This window comes from Pyricularia grisea (genome assembly GCF_004355905.1).
Source record: "Pyricularia grisea strain NI907 chromosome Unknown Pyricularia_grisea_NI907_Scaffold_7, whole genome shotgun sequence".
Taxonomy (NCBI): Eukaryota; Fungi; Ascomycota; class Sordariomycetes; order Magnaporthales; family Pyriculariaceae; genus Pyricularia; species Pyricularia grisea.
In genome coordinates, this window is record NW_022156720.1 from 2032781 (window position 1) to 2044936 (window position 12156).

Here is a 12156-nt window from a genome sequence, read left to right on the forward strand (position 1 = left end):
CACGGACGAATACCACATCCCCCAACCCACTCGGTATGGTAAAAAAGAGGGCTCCTCGAGTCAGCGAAATCAGGTCCCACGAAGAGGAACCCATAGCTTGTCTCAGCAGTCGAGTACACGCGTACATTTGTTGAAAATCAATCAAATCTGCCAAAAGGACCTTTGACAGATCCATAAAAGGAAAGGCTTGTCAAATTAGAAAGTCCGGGGGATCGAACGCCTCTTTTTTTTTTTCTTGTCTGCGATGGCGCAAAAAGTCGTCATCGGACGAACAAGCCAGTAATGGCAACTGATGACAACTCCCGCAACTCCCGTCGGAGTATTTCACGGAGAAACCTGTCAAGGAAGAGGGGGCCAGCGACGAAGGGGAACGTACTCCTCCTGCTCGGCTTTGTCGCGGCAAAAAGTATGTCTTTGTTGGACACAGCCGGGAAAGTCTCCATATGTGAGTTTATGCGAAGAAAATGATATACCCTAGCCCTTCGGGGTTGGCCGGGCGTAGCACTGGCATGAAAGGATGTATCAAATTAGTCCTAGCTAGGCGGTGCACCGAAAGTCTAACTTTGTGACGAAAAAAAAACATCAGTAAAGCAACGTGCCTCTATCTTGCCCTTCGTGCAGTCTTGGAACTTTTACACACGCTGTTGACACATGGAAGATCAGTACTGGGTTGTGTAGGTCAAAAGCAGCTGCATAACAGGACGTCTTGGCCATAAGAGAAACCTCCCAAGACATGTCTCCGTCAGTGACTGACATTCTTGACATCAGATAGGGGGTTAATAGTACAACACACACCTGGACTATCCCAGGAATCCAGATGTTCAGTGAGTAGTCGCTGGAATGAGCCCAACGAGTGGGGCCTTGATGATTGACCGAGATCTTGTCTCACAAGTATGTATCCACGAGTAATCGATTAGAGAGTTTTGCTTTGGACAAGTGGTCTGGAGCAGGCATGATTGCAGAATTAACAATTTCTTTTTTATGCTTCAGCAACGTACGTATCTTACAGCGCCACACGCGCACCCCTATTAGCATTCGCCGAAGCCCAGCTATTTTTGTATCGAATATTTAGAGAGAAGGGAAAAGTAAAACAAAAGAATAGATGGAAGGAAAAAGGTAACAAGAATATAAGAGACTTTTTATACATTGGTATATAAACAAATAGGTATATAGCATATTGCAAAAAGATGCAAAGCCAAGTGGAAAAAGAAAGAAAAAGGTCATAAAGCGTCGATTGAGAGGGTGGGATGAGATTAATGAACTAAGTGGGATCCAGGCAGATGCTTGAGGATGATGTAAAATGTAATCATGATGTTGAAGGTGAGGGATTATGATAATGATGATGATAATGATGATGCTGACTGGCTTGGTGATGAGAAGAAACGGTGTGCAAGTAATAATATGATTAATTTTCTTTTTCTCTCTCTTCTGTCCCATATGACCCAGTTCAAGATGGCCTGCGGACAATGTTTACGCCAGGAGCGATAAACGCCTTTATGGCCAGCTCCGCGAGCCGCCTGACAACGTTTGTGGTACCTCCCGAGGTCCGCGCTTCATCCTTGATGAACTGCGCCGCCACAGCAAGTCTGTTGCGCTGATCACCCTCGTCAAGATGCTGCGGCAGCGAGCTCTCGAACCCAGGGGAAAACTTGGGCGCCAACTCGCGGAGGACACGTATCGAATAGCACACGTCCCGATTCTCGCGACCGTCCAACAGGTTCCGGATGCGCGATATGGCAGCCTCGCGCTGTTGCACTACGCTAGGCGCCTCGCCGACCCGCAGGGACTCGGCCAGATAATACCAAAATTCAAACTCCCTGATCCTGTGAGGGTCGCCCTTGCGCGGTGGTGGAACGCAAGGGTTGATGTTGAGGTAGGTGCCAGAGAGAAGCGTCTCAAACACGTGTAGCCTGTTGCGTACCTCAGCGCCGTTGTCCTGAGGGAGAGGATCATCGCCCGCGGGATTAGTCGCCGCAGGTATCGTATACGCAAGAGTGGCGAGGCCCCAAACCACGCGCGTCTCTATGGCGCCTGCTGCAGCTACCTGTGCTGCATCCGTGTTCTTCTTGGTCTGGTTAAGAGCGTCCAGAAAACTTGCAAGAAGGTTTACTGCATTTGCGTTCTTGGTGAGGATGGTACTTGGGTTCGTACCCTCCGGCTTGAAATTGTACCAGTGCGTCTCAAAAAAAGACGCAAGGCCAGGCACATAGATTTCGTAGTAGATCTTGAGAATCTCGTCAAGAGTCTCTCTTCCTGCCGGATTCTGAGGAGGCGGCGGAGGCGGCCCGGCAAGGGCGCAGAGCTCATCGACCTTCATAACCTTTGTCTGGGTACTATTGTGAGTCAATGCTGCTCCCTCGGGTTCGGCTTCCGACATGATGCAGGTAACAACAAGGGGGAGGAAAAAGTGATAGCAGCAACAGCAGCAGAAATGCGAGCAACGGCGAACAACACAAAGAATCAACGCGGCGATTGCAACAACTGCAAATTAGGGCAGGCGAAGAGGCGGACACGAGTTGTAAAATGCAGGGCTGCCGGCTCTGTAGTGTTCAGAGTGGTTCATGTTGTTTGGGTTTGTGTTGCTGTTGTGCTGGTGGTGATTATTGTGGCTGTGTTGGTGGTGGTGATGGATCGCCGAAGACGCCGTACCTGTGTCGAGAGCGGGGTCAATGCCGCCCGAGTAATCAATGCTATTCGACGACGATAGTGCGACAGGGGCCGAAGCGGAAGAGGCCGACGAGGGGTTGGGGTCGTAGTGGTGACCTTGGGCCGGCGTCGGTGCGGGCGCGTAGTTACTGGGCACCACGGGCGCGGGTAGGTGGTGGCTATAAGGGCTCAGGCTTGGGGAACCGGTAGAAGGAGCTGTGCCTGTGATCGAGCCTGGAGCTGAACCCGGAACAGGGCCTGTACCTGTTGTGGCTTGCGGAGGAAGGGATGCTGGTTGGATGGTCGAAGGCCCTGGCGGGGTTGTCACGTTGGTAAATAGCGGGTCGTACCCGGCACACTCCCGCTTGGATTTTTTGCAGTTGTTGCAGGTAGGATGCGTCTCGTCGCACTAAAAACCATGGAAGGTAAAATAATGGTTAGCATGTCGTGTTGCCTGTCAGGTGTAGTGCAAAGAAACATTTGTGTGTCACGGGCAGATGTTCATCCGTAGTCAGACAAGGACAACCATAATTTCGTTTTATGTTATGCCTTTTTTTCTTTTTTTCTTTTCTTCGGTGTGTCATTTCTTTGGGCATAGGGCGGGCGGGGTTCGCGGGGCTTGGAAGTGTGTTGCATGGATTTCATGCCTCGACTTGCTTGAAGACTTGCTCATTCAAGCAAAATTGCCGCTCGCTTTGCCGCATGTCTAGTACTAACAAGCGAGCCTCTAGCGACTTCAAGCGAGAAAAAGAAAATCGTCCAAAAGTATATAATAGACGACCGCTTGCTTGAACAGGCATAAAAAAAAGATGCCGCCCCAGAGCTTTGCAAATCTTTCGCACTTTTGGAGTGCACTTCTAAACGTCACAACGATCGATCGCAACCCTTGTCGCTTCGGCCGAAAAAAAAAAAAAAAAAAAAAAAAAAAAAAAAAACTTTGGATGAAAGGCAAGGGTAAGGGTAGGTAAAGAGGAAAAGAAAGCCGGATTTTGATTTGATGCGAGAGTTTTGACGTACCTTTATTCTGCGTTTCCTACAGGTCAAACAACCCGTTTTCGTTCGCCTCTTAATCTCCTGTTAAACGCACGGCGCAATGGCCTAACTGTTAGCAAAACGGGTTTCTTTCTTTTGCTTTTCACTTTTGTTTTTACACCCCAAGACAGCAAACAACCAATCCCCAGCCAAAAGTCTGGCTTCTACGACTAGCTTTGACTTGCTAGAAAAGCTAACAACGCCAACTGTTATTCCAAAATCCCGTACCTTTTTGTTACGTCCCCCGCTCATCTGTATCCGCGGATCTGTCAAGGGCAAAGCAAAGCGCAGATCCGGGCCCATGCCATATGGGTTCATCATATGCTGAGCATAATATGCCGTAGGGATCGGGGCATGGGCCATGGACATGGCATGTTGTGGATGTTGATGGTGTTGTTGTTGTTGTTGCTGCTGCTGCTGCTGGTGTTGCAAAGGCGCGAGGCTCCTCATGCTCGGCAGCGCCATTGCGTGATTCGGAGGCAGCGGTTGTTGTCCAGCTCGATAAGGGTCCATCGGGGGTTGGGTCGTTATTGGTGAGTAACCATAGGGGCCCGAAGGCATGGGAGCTTGCGAGTAGGTTGGTTGGTGCTGCTCGGGGTAGCTGGCATGCTGGCGGGGGTGGCCAACCGGCGGAGGAGGTCCGTTCGACATTGGTTCCGGCGACACCGAGGACGTGGCAGTTGTGATCCCGTTGGCGAGCGAGACAGATGGATTGGACGGCGCACTGCTGCGGTGGATGTGTTCAACCCTGAAGATCCCGGCCTGTTCTTCCCCAGCTGAAGCAGCTTGTGATTCGGAAGGTGGCGACACACGGCAGTCTGCTTTGTGCTCAGGAATCTTGGGGTGGTCTGTAGTGGCAGCTACACCAAGAGAATAAGTAGAGGTGATCGAAGTCACTGACACGGTTGACACTGCAGCTTTCGAGTCTTCGCGGTCTTCTGCAGGCGACGGGACTCGGCTGCTGTCAGTGACCGCGGCGGAGACGGCTGGCGTAAGTCTTTCAACCAACGATGCTTGAGCTTGGCAGTGATGCAGCAGCTCGGCCTGATCCAGCTCTTCTTGCTTCAGCTCGTTTCTTTGCGCATCCGGTGTACCTTGTAGTACTTGATGCTGTGGCGGGGAAAGCCTTCTCTGCTTCAGCTGCTGCTGCTGCTCCGACTCCAAGGCCTTTTCTGGCTCTCTCTCCAGCTTCGGTTCATCCTTAACGGGAGGAGACAAAGCGGTATATAGGGAAGGTTGTAACATTGTGGTCTGGGGAGCGGTTTTATTTAATTGGGGACTTTATTTGATGGAGCCAAGATTCCAGAGACAAGGGGGGGTATGCGACCGTGGGCCGGGTTCCCTACGAGGGACGACGGAAGAGGCATGCGTTGTGGGAAGGGGGAGGAGGAAGGAGGTGTGGTGTCTATTCTGGCTTAGCTGGGCTATCCGTTTGTGTCTGGCTGGTCCTGAGTAGTATCAGGTGCAGAAAAAGAGAGGGAAAAAAGGGTGTGCGTATTGCGGAAGCGGGTTGGCCTGGTGGTTCTCTGCTCCCGGGTGTGTCTCTTTCTGCAGCACTCCACTGCAAGTCGAGGTGGCCCAGCCCGCCAGCCAGGCCCAGCCAGCAGGGAGTGTCGCTGCAGACGACAACTGCACAGGGATACCAGGGGGGTTAATTGGGGTTGCCCAGGGTGGTGTGGCTCTTTGCTCAAATTCTGAATGGTTCAATCTCAGCCGGTAGCAACCCAGCAATCAATCGTCTCTGTGCGCTTTTCTCTTTTCTGCCTGTGCTTCGATGCAATGCGCAGGGCAATCAAGCAATGCATCCAGAGATTGGAATCCAGAAAGCTGCTGTGACGAAATACCTGGGGGGGACCACCACCCCTCGACTGGGCGCTTGCCTTATTTTGCCTGCAAGGGTCCTTTATTATTGTATGTAGATTGAATTATTATTTGGGGCGCTTCTTCTTTGTTATCATGTTCGTCATCTGTGGAATTTTAATCATTATTGTTTTTTTTTTCCCTCTCTTTAATTCTACACATTTTATCTTATATTATTTATTTATTTCCTTATTTCTTTCTTTTGGCCCCTCATTCCACCTTTTCTCCCCCCTCGTAACATCCAGCCATCCATTCATCTGACGCGAAAAGGATCCATCGTGAAAAATTTCTCCCCTGACTTGGGGGTTAAACATGGTACAAGAAGGTGCCTCCTGACTGGGTCCTCATCTGTTTATGTGACGATGGTGACTCGAGACAGTCAAATTCCGTGCAGCAAGAAAAAAAAAATGTGCATAAGCGTTTTGTTTTTTAGTCTAGTTCCATACCACTAGCCCCTTGAGATCCAGTTGTACAAAAAAAGAATAACGGAGGGGCGCAAAGTCACTTGAATAATACTCAACCCTCTTGGGGCCGTTTGATGCACATTGCGCAATAATAATAAAAATAATAAAAAAGGGCTGTGTGCATCGGTCTTTGCTGTCTTGTCCACCACCTGGGCTGATTTATCCGCGGGGTGCACATAATATCCATTAGCTTACAGTACCTACCTAACGTGGTCTAGGTAAGTTTGCTATGGAAGGTAAAGGTATGGTATTGAGGTAATACAATACGTGGTAATGGAAGGTACCTGAAGTTGATATCCCTCCGGCCCCGCTATAAAGACGTTGGAGCTACCACGTACAGACGCGGACCCATCCGAATTGGGATTAGCTCCTGATAGCTGCTTCTGTCAAGTCGGGTCGCCAGGCGCTAGTGGGGTCCTGCAGATGTCTTGGCACTGTTACTTTCGTAAGACATGAGATTTTTGAGTGCAGTCCGACCTTGCACCGGCTCTGGTATCCATCTTTGCCGAGCCATTGACAGACAAGCGCCGTGGGACAAGGTAGATAAATGTCCAATTTTCTTGACTTTTTTTTCTTTTTTTCTTTTTTTTTGTCCTCTTGCCTCCAAGAAGAGATGACTAGGGCAATATTCACTTTAGGTACCCTCCGCGGATGATATCTCAATAAAAGGTGGGGCGTTGCAATTCGTAACTCACGAGACGAAAAGGGGCTTGGAAGGGGGCGCGTGTCGGTCTTTTTGTCAGGGGTTTGCTGGGTAAGTATCACTTGTCAGTGGCGGTGTCAGTCAGTGCCAGTGTCAAAGTGTGTAAATCCAGGCTCAATAACGGCGCAGAAAATGGTGGATACTAACGAGGATAAACGCAGCATTACTACCACGTACTACGATGTAGTTGAATAAGAAATTTTGAGTTTGTTCGCTTTTCATTATTATTTCTACTAAAAGGATCCTCCCGTACACTGGAGTCGTTCGTTGGACGCGGGATTGACGATCACTAGAATGGGAATTGCAACAATACAAAAATACAAAAATGCTAATTCACCAATTGCCCCCCCAGAACACAGTCAAAGCGATGAAACCTACGGAATAACAATTAACAACGTATGGAAGAATTAAAACGCGCAGGTTCAATACTTTACTTCTGCGTCGTCGATCATAAACCATTCTCGTAAGACGCCAGGGGTTAACCCGGGACACGGTGGTGAAAAATTTGGGTACCTTTACCATAGTCGTAGACAAAGAAAGAAAAAAAAAAAAAAAGGTTGCACCTGATCGAGCCGTTGGGTACGGGCCAGTTTCTTCAGCTCCATGCTCTCGGGAACTCACTGCCAGGATGTGGGGAAGGGGAACAAACACCCTGGCAAAAGCCAAATATGGGCATTATGCGTAACGAAATGCTTGGTTTTTGGCGCGCGTCTGCGCACGCACTCACATGCTAGTGTGTGTGGTTTGTGAATCAGTGATGAGCCTCAATGATTTGCATCCCCAAAAATAATTTCCCAAGGGCCCTCATGAACCAGATGTAATAATATTTTGGCAATCGGTCTGATAATCGGTCTGGCTAGGTAATATCATGTCTGTCCACATCCAAGGACACAGTCGCCGTGGCATTCTCGCGTGGCGCGCATGGTGCGGTGCAGCTTACTTGACACTGCCAAAGTTTGGTTGGTACCTGACCTGGGTCTGGGCCATGACCAGGTAAGAAGCAAGGAACTGTCTTATTTGGTTACCTTCGGTGGGCAAGCTAAGGCAGGAAGGGTAAGCAAGGTATCCATTGGTAAAAGAATCCCTATGGTGTCAACGGCTATCAACCCAATCGAAGAGATATCCCGTGTCGCCCACCATTTACGACATAGCTTGCCTTACTGGGGACGGGTTGACGGGTACTTGCCTTAGGTTAAGGTATTATCCTCTTTTCTTGGGTAGCACTTGCCGCGATCCCATTACTACAGCCCATCGCAGCTACCCAAAGCAAGTGACGGTTGGTCGACCCCGATCACTCACGTAAGGCAAGTGAGTGTTACCTCGAGCGCCTAGGCACCTTGTATGCCATAATACGGTACAGTAAGGCGATTAATCGGTTGAATACATAGGTAGGTTATTTTTTTTCTCGTCGGCTTTGATTTTTTTTTTTTTCTTGTTTCCAAATGTTGTCTCCATACCCAAAGGTACACTTAGCTACACCTAGCAATTACTGCGCCTTGTCGGTCTTGCCACACGATATGGCCCATGCGTTTTTCGGCATAATCATTCAACTCAAGCCCCCCTGTCTTTCACCAAGAAACGACCATGGGGGGAGTAAAAAAGCTGAACGCACCTCGAAAGAATTACCCGTTTCCTTCATTCTGAACGCATGAATTTGGGAAATACGCCGCCCACAAGCCACTTTCCCGTAGATCATGAATATTCCACCTCGCCCCGATAATCCATGTACGTTTGTTTTAATTTTTTTTTTCTCCTCCCTTTTATTATTCCTGCCGAAATGACAAGGGTATCCATCCCGGCACAGAGAGGGGATGCTCTCAAGGCTCCTCCCCATGACGGCCTCTTCCGACCGGAAGCTGTCTTCTTTCGAGGTCCATACCTGCGGCCCACGAAAGCAGAATAGACCAGACCAGACCTAGACCCAGACTACGGACCAGGATGATTATTGGCGTGGTCAAAGCGTTCCCCGGCTGTGCCCCGAGGCTGCCGAGGTCTCCTATGAGAGAGTCATTTTATTTTATTTTCTTATTTCTCTGTTATTATAACATTCCCCAAGAAACAAGCACAGACTCAAAGACTCTAGACGGCATATCTTAGGTTGATAACGGGCTCATTGCCTGCCGAGTGCCGATACAGTATGTCGAGCATCCCTACTATCTAGATCCACATTACGAAGTTTGAAAAGGTCTATCCACTTCTCAGGGTCTTAAGAAATTGCTGATTTCTTGAAATGGACTACCAAACCTGTAGACGTTTGGCATGTCTGTTGAAGGAGTCAAGTTGCATCCACTCGAGGTTGGTTTGCAGAGCGAATCAAATCTGGATGGAGATGGTTTGGTGTGGCATCCACCATGCCTCCAGTCCTCGCCGAGACGAGGGCCATGGTAACTACGTGATGGTTTGTGTTCCATCGATGTGCATGCATACGGCCCAAGGCGGTCATTGCCTTTGTTGCATAAGGAGCTCCCTCCCCCCTGATGTATTGGATGATCGGAGTGCATTGGATTGCGGACCGGCGCGCCTGTTGGAACACATACCTACCTTACCTATCTACCTAGGTACCTACCTAGGCAGCCATCAAGCCAGCCAGCCAGTCGCTCGGCCAGTTAGTGGAGGTCACTCGGCTTCCTGCTGCCATAACATGGGCCCCCAAGGAAAGTCTCAATAATCGTAGGCCCCAACCTGGATGTTTGCAGGAAGAAGGTCTTTGAAGATGTCAACTTCGGCCACTTTGCAAGCCCCTACTGTCGATCAACCCCATGATTGACACGTCACTTATTTATGTTGCATTGTCATAATTAGATTTTCAGGGCAATCTAGAGTTTGCCGCCAGCATGCGGACCCAGGGCCAGTGGTTCCGTGACAGGTAGATTGCCTAGAGCGAGGTAGGTTCTGGCAATCTGGCTACTGCAGGCCCACGCTTGTTTGCCGCGGCATCGTTGACAGTTACCCGTACTATATCCCGACACTTGCAATGACGATGCACTACTGAACTCAGTGACTGAATACCGTCACTGGGTTTTCCGGTATCCTATCGCGGCAAGCGCACATGCGTGTGATACCGGCAAATCTAACATCAGCGGAAAGTATTCTTTTCGCCTGTTCTACTCCCCGCAGTAGTCGGTTCTGTCTGCCTTGGACGGATTCCCCAGCCCACCATCATCTAGCTCGCGTATTTTATTTACCCCAGACGATGGCATGATCCGACATGTGAACCCTTCTGAAGTGAACCACCCTTGACTTGAGTGCGTCCCTGTACTTTGCGTCTTTCATGGTAAAGGAGATACTATTTTTTTTTCTTCTGTGTCTAAGTTTGGGGTTTGTTTCTTGACCAAGTGGTTTTCAAGCCGGACTGGCAGTGGTTGATTCTTTATTGACATTGGCATTGGTTAATTTCACTACATGTCCTTACTCGGGCATACACATGCAGTGCGCTCTCCGCCCACGCCCATAATGTACGGCGCCGAGTTTTTGAGCCACTGCTGTGTGCCAACCTTTCTCGCCAGTTTCCGATTGATAATTAATTTTGTTCTTGGAATCATCTGGTTGTTTTGTTGATCTTTTTTTTTTTTTTTTTTTGTTAAATTTCAGCCGTAAATATTGCTCGCCGGATCTTCACCGAAAGCTCTGCCCGGTTGCCACCATACAATCAATTGTTTGGAAAAAGCCACAGAAGTAAAGTCCAGGTTTTCACGGGCAAAGCTGAAATTCTGGGGCTAAAGAATCCCGATTATACCCTCCCTTCCTTGGGTTCGATGTATCACTTCTAAGAGGCAATGGCACTTACTTTTCGGAGCAGCGGTTGTCAAGACTTGCTCCTGTTGCACAAAAAGGCCATTGCAGGAGTGTTGGTCTATTGTTAGCAAATCAAGAAACTCCCCTTGCCGGATGAATAACGACACATGGCAATCTACTGCCGCTGTGGCTCGAATTCTAACCCTAAACAGCCGATGAAATCGCCGCTCACACAACCACAGTAAGGCAAATATCTTCATGCACTGCCGGCCGCAAAAAGCGGCCCGAGAAAAGGTCCACCATTAGTCTCATGGGTATGTCTATCGTGGTCTCGAGGTATTCAGTCACATCGATACGGGATAGCGACAGCATAGCCCAGCCCAGCCCAGTCCAGTCCGAGATGCTCCGCGGTGTACAATGGTAACCTGTTTGTCCACCACGGCTCCAGGAGATCTGCAAGCGGGGTGGAACGGCGCCCACGGCGGGTTGATCTCCAGACGACATATTCCAACTTAGCCGGTTGCCGTACGAGGGGGAAAGGGTGGCTCGAGGTGTGTGTCTAGACTATGTCTGTCATGCGTGGTCATGGATGAAGGCAGAGACAAGAAAAAAGATGGAGGTCGAGGAAAAGAAGTCAAAAAAGTCCTTCCTCGTCATGGTGGGTATCTACTTCCGACAGAGCCCCTGCTATGAGAAGCAACACGAAGATATCTACGAATACCATACCCGGTTCGCAAGCCTCTGCATCGGCGACGTCTTTTTGGCTGAAATCAACGTGTAGGTTTAGGCTGATTGGACCCACCAGATCTCGATAGTCGATGCCATGTTCCGAAAGGTGGCTCCTGCTTCCCACCAGTCGTTGTGCTGGGAGTTGTCTTTGGCGGACGATAGCCTGAACAGGGAAGTACCCAATCGTTTGACGCTATGTGAGCCCTGATAAATTGCAACTTGACCAATTCTTAGCTACCGGTGCCTCGGCGGCCTACTCCCGGGTTTAAAAGCCGCATTATAGGTAGGGAGAATGCATGCAAGTGTGTGCATCACCTTGGCCTCTATGGTCTATGGTAATATAAAAAAAAATAGAGAGAGAGACAGAAAAAAAAAGAAAAAAAAAAAGAAATGACACGAATCTGACATGGCTAGTCTGTCATGAACAACAACCAACGTCACACGCATGATGGATGAAGGTACACTGAATGGCAGACCGGTTGCGCCATTGCGACCGATGAGCAAGGAATACGTCTGGACGTCGGGCCGTGCTTCCCGGGGCCAGCAAGCTATAAAAAAGGCGCCGGTTGCACGTGACACCTGGCAAATAAGAGTTCAAGCAGCCGCCGCTCGTGTGGGTGCAGGGTTCGCGGCTATCCGGGCTAGGCAACCCATTGGGATGCAGCAACAAAAGAGAGAAGATGCAGTTAGTTGGCAGAAAAAGGAGGGAACGGGGGTTTTTTTTTTTTTTTATTTTTTTTATTGTGCCTCATAGATGCGTTTTGGTGCGGTGCAATCTGGCAATGCACCGCACCAGTCGGCTGTGAACCGCGAATCGTGCAATGCTACCCTTTAGCTCCCAGTGTTACTACCTACCCATCGACCATACCACCTTACAACTAACTAACTTTGCCACATACCACCAACCTAGACGTCAAGCACCTTGTTTTTTTTTTTTTTTTTTTTTTTTTTTTTTTTGCGCACCTTACCCATGGAAGGGAGGGGAGG

General features: G+C 49.3%; 3 protein-coding genes across 3 annotated transcripts; 1 reads left to right on the top strand and 2 right to left on the bottom strand.

The window, feature by feature from the left end:
- Nucleotides 1–952: 952 nt before the first annotated feature.
- PgNI_09608 (uncharacterized protein) lies at nt 953–4923 on the bottom strand (the record flags this gene model as incomplete). The annotated part of the gene is made up of 2 exons (XM_031129590.1): nt 953–3055; nt 3907–4923. The coding sequence occupies 2 exons, from the start codon at nt 4921–4923 to the stop codon at nt 2489–2491; spliced, it is 1584 nt and encodes a 527-aa protein (XP_030977615.1). The 3' UTR covers nt 953–2488.
- A 4776-nt stretch (nt 4924–9699) lies between these two features.
- On the bottom strand, nt 9700–9915 carry PgNI_09609 (uncharacterized protein; the record flags this gene model as incomplete). Its single annotated transcript, XM_031129591.1, has 2 exons — nt 9700–9806; nt 9891–9915. 2 exons carry the CDS (start codon nt 9913–9915, stop codon nt 9700–9702), a joined length of 132 nt encoding a protein of 43 aa, XP_030977616.1.
- A 1111-nt stretch (nt 9916–11026) lies between these two features.
- On the top strand, nt 11027–11433 carry PgNI_09610 (uncharacterized protein). Its single transcript, XM_031129592.1, has 2 exons — nt 11027–11098; nt 11246–11433. The coding sequence occupies exons 1-2, from the start codon at nt 11030–11032 to the stop codon at nt 11375–11377; spliced, it is 201 nt and encodes a 66-aa protein (XP_030978111.1). The 5' UTR covers nt 11027–11029; the 3' UTR covers nt 11378–11433.
- Nucleotides 11434–12156: the final 723 nt, after the last annotated feature.

Bases quoted from the DNA above. Each gene is read 5' to 3' on its own strand.
- PgNI_09610 (XM_031129592.1), top strand. From the start codon at position 11,030: ATGAAGGCAGAGACAAGAAAAAAGATGGAGGTCGAGGAAAAGAAGTCA. The intron at 11,099-11,245 runs GTGGGTATCTAC...TGGACCCACCAG, and splicing joins AAAAGTCCTTCCTCGTCATG to ATCTCGATAGTCGATGCCAT.